We start from the raw sequence: 17,230 nt of genomic DNA on the forward strand, positions 1-17,230 counted from the left end.
GCGGACCAATTACCCACGCGAACGGCTCAGCCGTTTTTTCTCTCTTATTTCCTTTTTTAATTAAGCGACACGCGTGACGCACGCGCGCGCACGGTCGGCCGCTCGAGCCGAGACGGGCACCGCTCGGAATGCATCGTTTCTCCGTTTGGACTCGATAAACTTGATTGAACATACTTTTCTTCGGTTTGTCGGCTAATTTAGGGATTCAAGTATCTTGCGGTGCGTTTTGAACACCCTTCTAGTGATTTGTCGCGCGAATGTTCGAGATATTTGTCGATTTTCCATGAACTTTTTGGGTATTTCCGTGTGAAGTTAAATATCGACGTATTTAACGTATTGTTTATTTTGTTAATTGTTGGAGTAACGATTCTGTTGTGTTACATTCAAATGATACCTTGCGGTTTGTCAAAAATTTATGAAAAAAAGTATGCTCTAAATGTAAATTTTCTAGAGGATTGTTTTCTAGGAAATGAATGCATCGCAATGGTTTGTCCGTTACATTTCTATGTGCATGGTTCGTTACGAAAGAACGATTTCCCGTTTTCGAAATTTCGTTAGCAGGGACTGGGAAAATCGCTGCGGTGAAAGAACAATCGGCCGGGAATCGGCGACGGTTCCCTCGATCGACGCGATCCGTTCATTAAGGTCAACGAAGAGGCATCCAGCGCGATACAATTCAACGATCCCAGGCGGATCGGGCTTAATTAATGTCAAGTGAGGCCGCGGGCCGAATCTACGCGAAAATCGACGTCGACCGAGCGTCGTTGTTGACGCGTTCCGCTCCTCTGTTCGACGCTATTCTCTCCGCTCCGCGTTTCACGGGACGCGAAACGCTTCCTGAACCTCCGAACGCTGCTGTCGAATGTGCAGGTAGTCCGCGAGACCGTGGTACGAATATTCTAATACCAAAGGATTCAACGGAAACGAACAAAATTCGAACGCCTGTCAAAAATAAGCTGGATCTGAACAGAACTGAGCAGAATGATCGTTAAAAACTTTCTAGTTGCGATACTCTTCTCTCTAACATTTTAACATCAATATTCTCAGTGTTAAATACATCCTACATATTAACACATTAAGTATATCAGTCACCGATGACGCTTCTAAATGACTAGAAAACAGTACACGCAGAATAACCAATGTTTAATAACGTAACTAAATTGCTAATACTATACTGCAATAATTGTGTGGTAATGGATGTATTTGAGTGTGTGAATAGATATGTCGATGAGTGATGAATGTGTGCAATAGATGAATGACGCGACTGTGTGTGAGCGCGTTTTGCATGAATGTTCAAAGCACTGGAATATTCTAGATTATATTGATTTTCTCTATATGTTAACCCTTTGCACTCCAAACATTTGTCACCAGAAATATTCAATTTATTTTTACGAGATACAGATGACATTTTATTCAACTAACGTTGAGTAAAGACAGTGAGCTTGAGAACCGCTGCTTTGAAGGATTACTCTATTGTTCTTTTCTTTCGGTGGAGGATTGTGTTAGGGGATGACGGGATTTTAAGAAAATTGAGAAATAGAAACTGTGAATTATGAATTATGTATTGGGGTTTAGGAATTGAACTTAATCCCTTCGAGTGCAAAGGGTTAACGTGTCAACGTAACAGTCGAACGTCGGAATGATCCAGAAAAGAGTCCAGCGCAATTCACTCCGAGACAATGAACGTTTACGATAATGGATATCTCTCGGAAGAATGTCCACCCCGGTAGATCGTGAACGCGCGCGACCGGTCGAGCGATAAATCGCGAATTGTCGCGAGATGCCCGAGACCGAGGGATACGCGGCTGCGAGCGTAATCGTGGAAACGCGTATAACTCCAGGGCCGCGCTGCGTCGAGGTGTGGCTTCCAGGATCGATACTTACGCCGGTTACTCTCGCTTCTCTCTCTCTGGAAGCCGGCACGGCGGGCCACGCTACTCCCACGATCATCGAATCTCGTCACACGCAGCGCCGCGGAAATAAAACTGTCGAACGGCTTATTTTTCGTGTACCGCCGCGAAAAATATTGAATCGAGCTTCTTCTCTCCGCGGAATCATTCCGTCGGGACGATCGTTCGCAACGCTGATAAAAAAAAAGCTTCATCTTTACTTTCATCTTACTTTCCACCCAGCACGCGATGATTTTCATGAAACACGAGACATGATTCTCAAAGGAAATTCGACGTGTTTTTTCTTAGCCAACATCCACTTCGAACGAGTGAAAAAGTCCGAAGTTGATGGTTGAAAGTACTGTAGGATCAATTTGTTAAAAATCCCACGTGTTGCCGTGGCGAGGAATAAAAAGAAAAGACACTGGGTAACAATAACAGAACTTTATTTTATATGACTCGCTAAACACAAATTCGACGTGTTTTTTCTTAGCCAACATCCACTTCGAACGAGTGAAAAAGTCCAAAGTTGACGGTTGAAAGTATCATATCTCCGAAAAGGTAGAAATTAGATAGATCGAGAATGGACAACTTAGATTTCTTTCCCACGTCCCCTTTCCGGAGATATAATACTTCCAACTCCGAACTTTAAGCTGTGTTCCCAAACTGGATATTGGCTGAGAGAAGATACGTGTCAAATATCTCCCCGAGAGCTGCGTCTCGGTTTCATCAAAAGCGTGTGCTGGCTGGAAAGTTTCCCTTGGAAGCTTCGGCGTCTTTTTTATAAATTTCCGGAGTCGACCGGTCGATTGTCTCCTTGTTACCCGCGTCTCGCAGACACATCTCCCTCCGCGGAGCACAAAGCGTTCCAGGGAGGGAGCGCCCAATCAAATATTTCAATATCGTGGTCGCGGCGGTGCCATCGCCATATTGCAATGTCGGGGGATTGTCTATAAAAGCAGCTATACGATCGTCGGAGGAATTTCTCGAGAACACCGGAGCTATCCGCGCGAACGAGGCGGATCGTATATCGAGGGAGAGGGAGGTCCTCGAGGTTTCTTCATCCTTTTCAAATGATCCCTGAAACCGATCGAGGGGGAGAAGACTCGCCCGCCGAGTCTTTGACGCCGCTCGCCGATCCAATAAGGATCGAGAGGCGGCTCGAGCTGAGATCGCAGGCCGACGCGTTATCGCGGGGATTTTTTATCGGCTGCGATTCCGATCGAGTAATTCTCCCGGCGTCACGTGCTCGACCCGCTCGCGGATACGCTCACGGTGTCGGGCGACAAAACGCTTCCACCCTAAAAAGCCGATACCCGAATCACGCGATACGAGTGGATCACGCGACGATACGGGGGCGCCAAGGTTTCCCGATGGATTTATAGGGGTCGCAGCGATGTTGCGGGTTTATTGCTGCTTTAGTGGCAACGTTGTTGACAGTGTAATGGATAGAAAGTTGAAGATGGAATTCAATGGACGACTTTGCAGTCGGATCGAGTTGAAAGTGAAACTGATTTTGTCTACGTTGCCTAACAACGTGGATATAGATTTTCCGTGGCACTGCAAAACGGTTGTAAAATAGTAAGTGTGAGACGGGAGGTTTCTTAAATTTGGAAATACCCGAACTGCCTTCTGCAGATGGTTTTTGATGGAGCTTCTGCTAAAGACGCAGTCAAAATTCGGCTTCCTAGCAGAACAGAACAGTCGAGTAAACGTGAACTATCCTAAAAGACTTAAAAAACTTAACTTAAATTTAAAAAATTTTAAAAACTTAAGCTTAAAAAATTTAAGGAACTCAATCGTTAAAGTGAATTTCAAATGAATTGGTATAATCATTGCGAAATCTTCGAAAGATACTAAACTATCGCTCGATCGTACGCTAAAAATACAAATTTAACCTACGCGTGAACTCTCTGATCACGAGAGAACACCTCGACTAATATTTCTCCCGCCGATTTACGAAGAAGCAAGTAGATACCACTAATAAACAAATACAGCTAACGCACAGCGACTCGAAACGGAAGACCTTGTGCTCGATGCAGCTGAAACACAAAGATCACCGCCGAGAGAAGCGAGAGGAGACTCAAAGGGAACTCCAAGAAAAGACAAAGCCTCGGAGAAGACGCTGGAGAGGGATCGGGCATCGGCGGCAGCGAGGGAACAGTCGACGAGGAATCGATAGGTATCACTTGTTGACTGGGACAGACGTAAGCCGTTCGGCCGGCATGACGGAACCGCGGACAGGAAGAGGACACGGTAATTCATCGGTCACGTCCAGTCGATGGATAGAGCTGTACGATGAATAAAAGAAACCCTGGATCACCTCCGCCCCTTCCCCGGCCACCCCCTTATGAATTATGGAACCGGCTCGAGCGATTTAACAAACCCCCGTGGCTTTTGTCGCCGAGCCGCAAGAATATCGGCCTCTAATTCGCCCCGCGACCCTTACAGCTGTTCGCTGAAAAGTGCCCTCTCCCGATCCGCGACCCCCTTCAGACCGCGCCGAGCGAAATTCCGCTCCGCTTCGCGCGGATACCGGGCCTGCAACGGTCCGCCGCGTATCGGACCGCGGAACCCATTATATTTTCCGGCGAACTGATCCCCCGTGAAGCGGAGAGAGCCTCCCGGCCCGGGCGGAGCTGTAGAGCCAGTTTCCAGATCCTGAATTCCGCTTTGCTAGAGGAACCGGGATTTTCCGCGCGATTCCTCGGGATCTCCGTCGCGGGGAGTTGAATAGAATCTAAATGTTGTTGGAGTTTGTGTTGATTTCTCTCGGGCTTTTGGAATTGAAATGGATGGGAGTGATTTGAATTGACACTTTGACTGCCGCGTCACGAATTCGGGTGACATTTTATAGAAACTTGGACATTGATTCTTTTGATCACCGAACGAACCGAATTTTGTTGGATATATGAGATATGAGAGAGATGGAGCAATTATTAAGAATTTTAATTTTTCAGTTTCTGGTTAGTGAAAAAACTGTTTCGAGTACATGGTGGTTTTGATGAGTACGTGGCAAAGGATTAATAAAGAATAACGCGAAATTTCAAGGTAATATATGAACGTACGTTATAGTAGTACGGAGTACGATGAAATGTGAGAATGAGGAAGAAAAATGAAGGGAATTCAAGGTTCAATGGGTCAGTAGGTTCCAAGGTTCGCCGAACTCATCCGTCAGCGGATTCAACGAACCCGAATGACGCGGAGGAATGGACGGACTCCTCGCTAACAGGCGAAATGATCGATCTCGATCATTCTCCGGCAATCTCCCCAGAAATTCGTGAGTCTAGGGGACGCGGACGGCTCGGGGTGAATGCTTGAAGAGGGGCGAAGCTGCTCGCGCATCAATCCTCGTTTTATTTTGACAAAGAGGCCGAAACGGAGGGGCGAGGGGGCGCGGACGGCTGATCCGTCACGGCGGGAATGAAAATACGAGCCGCGAATGGGATCGCGGAGCGGAGATACGACGGCGGAACGCGGAAAGTGGATGCCCGAGTATTGATCTACCGTCTTTCCGGCGTGCTCTCGACCCTAGCCGGATTCCAAGATGCTAGACGAGATGACGGCGATCGCTGGGAAGAGGCGCGCGACGCGGTGAAAGGATAGACGGATCGGTGCGTCCGGTCGCTGATTCGTTTCGATGTTTCTTCCGCGTCGCGCGAACCTTTCGGGCGGCGAGTCTCGAGTGTACGGTGGATTGGGGGCTGAAGCAATTGGACTACGTGTTGAGATTTGGAGAATTTTAATGATCGACCGGTGAATGCTGAGTATATGGTGAACTAGGGGTTGGAGCAATTGGACTAGATGTTGAGATTTGAGTAATCTGAATGATTGAGCGATGAATGCTGGGTATATGGTGAATTTGGGAGTTGAAGCAATTGGATTAGGTATTGAGATTTGAGTAATTTGAATGATGGAGCGATGAATGTTGAATTTATGCTGAATTTGGGAGTTGAAGCAATTGGATTAGGTTTTGAGATTTGGAGAATTTTGATAACTGAGCGATGAATGCTGAGTATATGGTGAATTAGAGGTTGAAGCAATTGGATTAGGTATTGAGATTTGAGTAATTTGAATGATGGAGCGATGAATGTTGAATTTATGCTGAATTTGGGAGTTGAAGCAATTGGGTTAGGTTTTGAGATTTGGAGAATTTCGATAACTGAGCGATGAATGTTGAGTATATGGTGAATCAGAGGTTGGAGCAATTGGACTAGATGATGAGATTTGAGTAATTTGAATGATCGAGCGATGAATGTTGAGTATATGGTGAATTAGAGGTTAAAGCGACACTCTATCAAGAACAAATATCAAAGTGCAGAACAGCGGCGTTCGCAAATTAATGCTGGCAACTGCCTCCGGTAGATTCACCGTCCGTTTCTAGAGAACAAAAGTTACCGAGAAAGCAAATGAATAGCCTCTGAACAAGGCGGAGGAGAGAAAAGGAGGGAGCGAGAATAGCGGGCAGCGTGACAGTTTCGATTGCCTCGGTTCCATCCGCGAGAAAGGATTCATGACAGGTCGCCGGTTCAATGAAATTCGTTTATAAACGAATAAAAGACCGACCGGCCGGCAGGTACCCGTTCACTCGTGTCTTTTCACGGACGCGTTGCGCCGAATGCTCTATACTCGCCCTCCGGTTTCCATTGCAATCAATCGATTAATAAAAACATTAATTGCCGTGTCACGAAATCTATCGCATCTCCCCTATCTTCCTTTTCATCCCTCTTTCCTCTGGAAATGTTTCTAATACTTCGGGTGATCGATCTTTCATAACTGCAACACGATCGCTAGAAAACTTTCGCCCTTGTTAAAAGAATATAAATCAGTGTACTGACTTTTTAACGAACCGACAGCTAACTGGAGCTAACGCAAGCATAGATCAGAAGTGATAAAAGCGTCGACATTCGCCATTCCATTTTAAACAGATACAACAGTCTCTAACCAAACGATTCTAGGATGAAGAGCAGACTCTTCAAGGATCTATCTCCCAATTTGTCCAATCCTTCAACTCGAATTCGCTGAGTCCACTCTTCCAGACCTCTACGAGATAACGCCAGCATCCAAGCTGCGAAACAGGTGCTCAATAAAAAGCAATCTCCCCCGAAGAAGCTTGTCCCAGATCCACCAAGAAAGTGCACCAACCTAGACCCACTTTCCGCGCGGCATGAACGCAACCTTTTAGCACGTTATCGCGAACCGATGTCTAAGCGAATCAGTCCGGCAGCAATTGAAAGGATCCGCCGAAGTGTCGTCGAGTGTCTCCGAGCCCTATCTCCCCGGGGATCGGTTCTATTTCGGAACCGCCGAGTGGTTCGGTCACCTGTTATCTCGTCGAAGGATCGATGCGACGATCGACGTTCTCCGAGAGATTCCGCGGATCGGGCGAGAAAAAAAAAGAGGTGGAGGAGGAGGGTTAGGGGGAGAGGAGAAACGAGGAAAATTCAGCCGGCCGTCGAGCCCGTGCTTGGCACGGCCGAGAATTTCTCTCAGCCCAGGCCGGCGGAGCCGATTGGCTCGCGTCCAGCGCACGCCCGCAGGTTTTCGGCGCAGTATCTCGCGGAACACCGCCGCCGGTTCAAGGTTGCCGTTCCGCTAATCACACGTGCGCGCGCCGCATGTGTGTGTGTGTGTGTGTGTGCGGGCTCACCGTCGAAATTCGTTTGTTCCGCCGGATCACCGGGCCGGAACGCCGAAAATTCGCGTTTGCGCCCGCGACGAGACGCGGATCGTTTGTTCAATGGGCAACGAATGGACCGCGCCGTTTCGTTCGCCGGGATACAGGATAATGGAACCGGGAAAGACTCCTGTGCGTCGACATCGAACAGTTTAATTGAAAGGAAACGGGGGAGAATGACATTAAATGAGTGGCGAACGTTGTTCCGCGCATCTGCTTCGCTTTTCGTTCTATGAATGTGGGATTTGGGGTATCGTAAGATGAAACTCATTTCAGACGTTACCGTGAGACAATGTACTTATAATATATAATATAATAATAATATACAGTACAATATAATATACTTTTACTCGTAAAACTTTGAAGATTCTTTGAAATATACGAAACAAGCGGACGAAGCTAAATTATATCGATTGCTTGAGTAATAGAAGAAAGTAAAACCACTGTTATTCGAGTGATCTGATGATTTGTTCGCGAAAATTTAATCTCGAAACGTCGGCGTTCGTTCGCGAAGGGACAGATAGCGTGATATTGCCCTCTATCTCTGATATTCATGCAAACGATTCTCTCGCCGATCGCATTAACCTAATAACGACGATAATCGCGCGTGCGGGTTCGGTAAAACTGTCCCGGATCCAGGTGAACACGCTCGAGCTGCACTTAGGGGCGAATTGCCTTCCGATTTACGTGTTCTCCAGCGGACGATACTGTTCAGGGAAGACGGGGAGATCGCGTGTACATCTAATTCGCCGCGAATATCGTTGGGCACGCGAGCCGGCGAAACGGACGAGCGCGTAAGTAGGTCCCGGCAGGTTGCCGAATCGACTGGTCCCCGGGGAGCAGTTCCGGTCCCAGGGCAGCCTCGGATTAATTGAAATCATCTGAACGGTGATTTAATGGGTTGCTCATGGCGGCCGGACTGCTTAAGTGGCCGCGGAGCCTTTGAGAAATTAGCAAACGCGAGCGCCGCTCGTAATATCGTTCGCCAGGGGCTCTCAACCTTGTTCCCGAAAGTAAAAGTCGGGGCTTTCTGCCGCTTCAATTATAAAGCAGAAACGAACGAACGAACATAGTAATTCATAGACTGTGAATTTTGATACATTTCTGAAGAGTTTGAAGGTGCACTGAATGCGAGCAATGCGAAGATATATATAAAACATTGAAGTTATAGAGATTTTTGGAATATTTATTAGAGAAAACCATCTTCTATCGGAATTCTGTTTCTCTAATTATATTCTTAGACTTCAATTTGTAGGATCCACTTATACAAAGGTTTCGATTTGAATCCTTTTTCCTAACATCTTTCGACTTCCTTCTATTATCACCAACATCCGTTCAGGCACTTGACGTTCATCAACGTACAAACTTCACACTCCAAACTCTTCGATTGTAAATGAAACCAACGTGGAACCTTATACATTCCATAATTCATTTCTGACGTTAGAAACCTCCCCTGGACAGAGTTCCATTCGTTGGAACGAGACCGACGATGAACTTGACCATCAAAACTGCCCCCAGTTTATCATAAGAGCCCTCAGATAACGGCCAGGCCAGCGTGAATAATTCGCCGTAAGCTCCTCGACCCAATGATCACCGAAAGCCGAACGTTCGCGAGCAGACGCATCGTGAAACGGGTCAGGGGTCGCACCTGCAGCTATAGACGAGCCCAGGTGCGCCTCCTCTGCCCTGCCGAGCCTGATTATCTGCACAGGCACGAGCCCGGCACGGGTAATTAACCAGGGAATTACCGAACGTCGAATTACACACAGACGATTGGCTCCGTTACCATTTGTCCCGGCCCTCTTTCGTTGCGTGCCGATCCACGTTTCTGCGCCGTTTACCTTTCACGATCCACCAAACACGCTCTGTACAGTCCGCAGTTTCGAAAGAAGCCGCCTAAACTCGAATATTTTCGATACTTCGAAGTATCGCGGACGTTTCAATTCGTACGACTGCCATCGAAGCTCTTGAACTTTGGTAAAGAATATAATGAAATAGTGGACAAAGAAATTTTCTTTCCCCCAATCTCTGAAATGTAATTGAAACTCGAAATTTTGAGACCCGACGGAGATCGAAATTTCCAACTGCTCTCCGTAGTTTCTACGAATCGAGATCTATGAATAAAATCGCTCGACTGTTCCCGAACGCAAAGCGATTGAATTTCGGAGAGTACCGGGGTCGAGAAAGCAAAGGGAACGTCGGGGGACGGTGAAAGAAGCTCCGAGTCCGTTGAACAGCGAAATTTTAAACGTCGACGACGCGTAAAATTCGCGGGCAACGAAAAACGGGGAAAGAATGGTTCATTAATCTTTCCGTTACAAGTTCCCGAAGATCAATAAAGGGAAAATTCCGCTCATTTCCGCGGAATTCCTGAAGCCTGACGGGAAATTAGCATACGCCGCGGAACACGGCCGCGCCGGGGATCGTATATTCTCGGTTTATGCCTTCACGCCACGGAAGCTATACGATCCGAGCGTTCTGGAGCGTCCCGCGACCGGCTACGAGAACTTCTTCGTCCCGGAGCAGAACCGCGAAAGTTCCGCGACACACGTCGGCCCCGGGGCCGCGTTTATGGCTACTATAAATCTGACATATGCACGCCGCAACCCCGACTATAACTATACACTTTCAGGACGCTCTTAAAACTACCCGCTGAAAAATACGACGCAGGCGTATTGTTCTTAGGACGCCGACTCCAGCGAAAAAGAAGATTCCTCGGGCTTGTCTCTATTCTCCCTGCTTAGGGATGCGAATCCTCCTGTGGAAAATTTTAGGTTTCCAGGGATTGACGAAGGAGATTGCAGAAAATAACGGGAGATTAAGTGAAATGATAAACGCTGATTGTATGAATTGTTTTATCCTTTTTATCGTTCACCGTTTAGACTAGACGGTTTAGAACTATGGAGGATTGAGGGCTGAATTGTTATGGAATATTATGAAGCTGTAAATAATTACCGAGTAAATTCACCGAACTTTCCACTATATCGAACCTCAGGCTATCGATACCGAATGCACTAACCCTACAATCCGATCACAAGTATATGTCAATTCCACGAGACAAACAATTCGACTAAACATTGTTAAATACACCTAGAACTCGTTAACACTAGAATTACCAAGCACTTAAACTTGACTCTCAGTCACCACTTGATTTCATGTAGTAAAACTATAAAATTAGATACTCAATATTCAACTGTATATAATGCATCGGTGAAATATTGGGATAAAAAGCTGTTTCTCAATTCACTTGCAATTTCTCTTTGAGTTAATTTAAAAGCATATCGCCTGTCTAGTTAGAAAACGTTAAATACTTCCGAATGCAAAGGGTTAAAATTCCAATTAGCTCGCACTTCAGTTTATCACTAAATCATCTCTAATCATTTCTCAAACCACCCGTACCCTCGCAGCGATCACAAAGAAGAAATGCCGAATTACGCCCGGTAGTTCTAGCGTTAAGCCCGATTTCCCTTGAAACAAACCGGCGATAGCTGACAGTCACCGAGCCAGCCGCGCGCACGTCATACCGAGAATAAAAACCGACCGAGAAACTGAAAGCCGGATCGAGAATACGTGTCGCGGACCTCGAAACTTCCATTTTCCGTTCTTCTTTTGTCGCGCGGCAAACAGTTTCGGTTCACGTTCCGTCGACCCCGGCTCTCCCTTGTTCCCTTCGCCGGCTATGAAATTGGCCAGCTGGTTTCTATCGCGAGCGGCTACTGAACCGTTCAAAAGGGCCGCTTTTGTGGCTCCTGGATATATATATATATATATATACGAAATATATATGTGTATATATTTATATACATATGCATGTATGTATATGTGTGTGTGTATCTATATATATATATATATATACGCCCGCGCTCGTGGCAAAGGGCACGTGGAAAGGCTCGCTCTATCGACCCGAGCGACGTCGCCGCGGCGACCGGGCTAACGATGGAAATTATAAGCGAGGAAATAACCAGTGGGCGATATTGGAATCCAATAAAGCAAGGAAAGTGAATAAACGCGACGATGGAAATAGGCTGGCGGGACGGCCGCCGCGAATTCGCCTCTTTACACTTGTCCGGCTTCGTGCCGCCCACTCGAGACCTTCGCCCTCTCCTACGTTCGGTTTTCTTCTACGTTTTACTTCTCTCTGTATCTACATTTTCCGTACGGTGGACGGGACCATTCGGAGGGAGGATTTCGATCGAGATTTTGAAATAAATGGAAGTTCACGCGATTGAGAGGTTTCTTGTTAGATTCAGTTGGTGTTTTGTAATGGGATGTTAACCCTTTTCGAGAGGTGACTCTTAGTCGCTTGATTTGATACAACGGAACTGTGAAGTTGAGTATTTAGTATTTTGAATTGAAGCTTGTGTTGCTATGTGAAATGTTTAAATAAAATAGATTTGTTCCTTGATTTATCTGTGAATTATCGTTAAATTAGTTTCGAACGGGGCTTCGAAAACAAAAGTCTTCGACGAGTGAAAAAGGGTTAAATCTTTGTAGCAAGAAACTTCTGAGTGCAGAGGGTTAACATGTTTTGCAACTGATATGAATGTAGATGATACAGAAATTAAGGGATTGAAATAATCTATGTAGAAAGGTCGTGAACTATGATGTTGAGCTTGTGCTTCCATAGTTCGAAGGAATGAAAGTGGAAATGTTACTCTATGAATCTTCGATTTCATCTGTAGCGTTAACCGATCGATGTTTGTATTTGTAAATATAGAATCCTCGGTTCGTAAGGTAAATAAATTAAAAGCACCGTGTAAAAAGAATCATTTTCAGTTGATTTCAACGAAAAATTGCGCGTCTCGAGTCCTCTACGAAATTTCATTCAATCTTCCGCGTCGATTTTCGGGCTCTGTTTCTCAGCGAATAAAAGACTCCAGAGAATTCCGTGCACTCGCGGACAATGTTTGAAACGAGCCGAGTCCCAGGGTCGGTTTCCATTAAACGCGACTGCGTGTCCGACCAAAATCGAGCGTATCTACTAGCTACCCCGGCTGCTGCAGCCAACGCAACACGTGTGCCATTTGTTACCGCGTCGTAGAACATCTACTCTGGCCGCGCGTTACAGAACTCTTAACAATGTCATTTGTAACCGTTAATTAGTCGGGCAGGCCGACGATTACTCACCGATATTTGGGTGCTGCAGCTTTCTGCATATCCGCGCCTCACGCTCGAGTTTCTGGAAGTCTGAAACACACCAAACACACGATTGTTTAAGCGACGATCCTTTGGTCAGGAATATTAGATAATTAACGCTAAACTTATTAGTTGAATCGAAACAAGCTGTTCCTGATTTCTTCTTGTTGCAATTATTAAAAAGACAATGTTTCTCTGAGAAATTATCTATTAACTATCTGTTAATTATATATTAAGTAGATATTTCTCTAAGAAATTATGAAGAAATAGATTTAGACGCGAACTGAATTGTAAATCAATTGAAATTTTGATAGAATTGCTATAGAGAAATTAGAGAAAGTCAATTTAATTGCGTCTCTATTAACTATCTATTAATTATATACTAAGTAGATGTTTCTCTAAGAAATTGTGAAGAAATTGATTTAGACGCGAACTGAATTGTAAATCAATTGAAATTTTGATAGAATTGCTATAGAGGAATTTGAGAAAGTCAATTTAATTGCGTAGGTTTAGTGTTGACAGAGGATTTAAGGATGTTTATTCTAGAAAGCTACGTGTTTAGATCACGAAGATTATAGCTTGAAAACCAAAGTGTTACGAGTATCTGCATAACAGCATGAATGAAAATTAACTTAAACTGTAGCTAAATAATGTTTAAGAAATTCGATACGCTCGTTAAATCGACGATTCCGTAAATCTAGTGTTAAGATTAAATTGACTAACCGGCATACGGTAACTTCTCTTCTGCACGACCCGTTATTATCTTCCTTAATAACACGAACGATTAAATATTGATTGAGCTTGTATAATACAATATTTATAGAATGTTTTCCATAGTCTGTGCGCCCTGCCTTTTAATAGATGCTTCTGTGCCGTCGAGAGCGTTCTCGTCGTTACGAGATATTGTTCTCAATTATATTCGTCGACCGGTTGTTTGTTTACCTCTTATTCCTGTATTTATGAATGTTATACGAAGCCTCATTTGTCGTAAATTGTTTCCGCCTCGGTTGAATCCCTGGGGAACTCCGTCTAACGACGATTCGATGCACGTGGCCATGAAATTATATTCGATCGAGGAATGCACAATCGACGGAATATAAATTCAACGATCTTAGATGATTTACCTAATTAACCCATTGTCCTATAATAACAAGAAACATTACTTTACCGTTTCCGACATTTTAAAGTATGCGAAGCCTTCAGATTCTGCTAAATTAGACGTTACATACTCCAATCACAGAGAATAAGGAAATCTTGTACCGATTTCCTGTATCAATGATTAAATCGTTCGTCCGCAACTTGGTATTCCAAACATGAAACTTTCATCTCGCAAAATTACATTCTTCCGCCGTTAAACTCAGCATCTACTCGCAATAAACAAATTTCTTTATGTTAGTTGTAAAACATATTGATATTTCATCAGGAAATAACGAGTATTCGTTGAGAAAAGTATTCTCGAGTGCAAAGGGTTAATATCAAAATTAATCAACTCTTCAAAATCGATCAACTTAACTTGCCGTACCATTTACTATAGACAATCTTCAAACCACAACCAAATCCTCCATTCTACTTTCACCAGGAATCTCATTTAAAGATAATAAATTGCTAACACCAAAGTAGCTTCTTGTTCGAGCAATGAACAGCATTGAGTTTCGTTAAACGATTCCAGATTTCTTCATCGCGAGTCTCGCTCGTCGTTCCATAAGGGGCTGGCTAGCCATTCCGGTAACGAATCGAGTTCCAAATCCGTCCGGCTCGAGGTAAAAGTATATAAAAGGGAAAAGGTTCGTCGATCAACGACGCACGCGAGCATCAACGGTGACAGGGGATCGGAGTCCGTGCGTGATCGACGGCGCAACCGCGCGTCGCCGGTCTCCCGGCGATCCCCGCGAGCTTTATCGCGAAAGTTCCGCGGTAACGACAGCCAATGCCGGGGTATAATCATTACCGCGAAATCGAATTTCCCAACGAGCTCCCCCGACGAGTTTTCCCCGTGGGTAATCCACCAAGGACCGCGATAAAATTGGATTTGTCGATGGCCGAGTCATTTCGAGGACGATTTCCTGTTTCCTTTCTGTATACGCGACCTCCAGCCCTCCCCTCGCGCCTCCGCCTTTTGCCCGGGGAACGCCGATACCCCTTGGAGAATCGAGGATCGATAATCGACGCTCTCGTTCAGCGATTCACCCTTGCAACTATCGTTTATTAACCGGTTAAGCGCCATGTCGGTCACTAGCGGCTGACGCTTCTGAATGACTAAAAAACAATCGTAACATACGAGACAACCGATGTGAAATGAAAATGTTTAATAAGGCAAGTTGATAATAGTGTAACGCGAACGTTGCAACGCCAAACGATTCATAATTATTCCTACTTTTCTTCGCTACGAAAGACAAACTCTATGGGAAGACGCTTAAGATTTTCGTGTCGCTTAACGTGTTAACCGGTTGAGTGTGGAATTTAGTTGGAAAAATCTCTCATTGTGCAAAATCAAATAACGAAGAGTATACTCGTTAACACTTTGACTGCACGTCACCCGGATTCGGGTGACATTTTACAGAAACGTGGACATTGATTTCTTTCGTGACGCATCGAACGAACCGAATTTTGTTGGATATACGAGATATAAGACAGTGGAGCAATCATTAACACTAGATTTACGGACATTTATTCTACACTTCATTCTATTATTCCTAAAAGAATCGATGCTCGTTTATTTAGACTGTGGAAACTGGAGATTCGATAGTAGGTAATTGAGGTTCATGTCAGTGTGATCAATCAAAATCGGCGTGAACATTTACAAAATATTTCTAAAATCCAATATGCGTCAATTTGACGCGTCCCGAAAACCTAGCGTTAAATATCAGATTTTATAGCGTGAAATCAAGCGATGATTTCACCTCGCGAATGTTAACCGGTTAAATACCATTAACACCACATTATCGATACAACACTCGCACGGAGACAGCCAGGAATCGAATCCCCGCGAATCGATCGGCGATCACCCGGTGGAAATCGAGTCACGCCGTTTCCCCCGTCCTTGGTATTTCTCCCTACCCTTTCTCTAACCCTAGATAAAAATACGATCCTCGTTGTCCGCACGCGTGTGATCCGTTGACGGACGTTGGCCGGCGGCTTTGTGCCGGTCACGTGCGCCGGATCTCCTTTTGTCTCTCTCTTTGCGTTCACAAGGCCGGTTACTTTGCGTCCGACGGAGCACGAATGTCACGAAAGTCGCCGGACGCGCGCTCTCTCCTCTCCTTCTTTGCGCCCTGTTCTCTTCCGCTTATGGGGTTGCCAAGCGGACACGGAGAGGGTTGAAGGGTGGCAGAACGCGAAGGCCGTTCGATCTGCGAGCCCTTGATCTCTCGGGCGTGATAAGAATACATCGGGTGCACCGCTCGGCGTTCCGCGACGATACCGAGCGGAGCCTGAGGATCCTTCGGCACCTGCGAATTCCTCTCGATTCTATTTCTTCTACTCTTTCCCCTCTTCCCCTTTCTTCGCCGAACAACGCGGATCCCTTTGGCTGGCATTTTTATCGATTTCATCAATTCGGAGACGTTTTACGGGAGGTACAGAGAAGACTGGTGTTACATTTAACTGTGACTGTCGGTTTTAATTGTTGGTGAGTGGATCTTCGATTCTCTGATACGCTTCGTAACGCTAGAACTACCGAGCATTTAATACGATTAATATGTAATCCCTATAAAAGTTGAAATTTCCAAGTTCATTTCAGATATTCAATGCGTTTAAGCTATAAAAATTGTAACAATAAATTATTTTCGGTTTCTTCAAACATCATTATAGTATTCAAGTGAAGCTATTTATTTTCAAGATCATTTCAATTATTGAACGCTTTTAAGCTATAAAAATTGTAACAATAGATTATAAATTGTCGATAATAAAATGGTACACGAGCATAGTGGCGAAAGTAAATAGTACGTCAAGGGGTTAATGAGAGTTGTACCGATCGGCATAGAGCATGATCAGACATCGGCGAATCGATCGAAGAGATATCAACGAAATTATTCGAGGCGTGGACTGTATCAGAGATGACGGCTGACGGATCTCTCGAGCTGGCGTTTCAGACGCGAGTATAATTAAATCTCCGCGTATCTCGACGATCTTGGCCCTGCCCGGCCGCCGCATTAAACAACCAGAATTAACGAGCACCTACGACGCGACGAGGGTCCGCGAAGAACACTGGAAGTCGACGAGGAGAAGTAAATTGGAGGACGGACCACTCGAGGAAAGTAAAAAAAAATCAAGGAAAGGGACCCGGAATGAAAGAAAGAGAAAGAGGGGGCGGGAGGGGAAACTGGGTTACTCGACGACGTCCCCTCCGAGCGGCGCGTTCCTCATTGAAAAATGGAAGAAGCTCGATCTTCCGCGGAAACGATGCTTCTCGAATTCGAAAATTTATTCTGCAACTCGATGTTATGCTTCGTTCGTTTCGTCTGCAACTGTGGTATTCAACGTGTTAACCCTTAACGGACCGGAAGTGTTTCGAGTTGACTTAAAAAAT

General features: G+C 45.2%; 1 protein-coding gene across 38 annotated transcripts in view; it reads right to left on the bottom strand.

Moving 5' to 3' along the window:
- Positions 1-17,230, bottom strand: part of CaMKII (Calcium/calmodulin-dependent protein kinase II) — a 156,837-nt gene that overhangs the window by 79,992 nt on the left and 59,615 nt on the right. For all 38 annotated transcript variants that reach the window (XM_031989332.2, XM_076370733.1, XM_031989346.2 and 35 more), the window contains exon 4: positions 12,694-12,753. In XM_031989332.2, coding sequence (XP_031845192.1) covers positions 12,694-12,753 — 60 coding nt within the window. The remainder of the gene's footprint in view (positions 1-12,693; positions 12,754-17,230) is intronic.

This window comes from Nomia melanderi, chromosome 9 (assembly GCF_051020985.1).
Source record: "Nomia melanderi isolate GNS246 chromosome 9, iyNomMela1, whole genome shotgun sequence".
Classification (NCBI taxonomy): Eukaryota; Metazoa; Arthropoda; class Insecta; order Hymenoptera; family Halictidae; genus Nomia; species Nomia melanderi.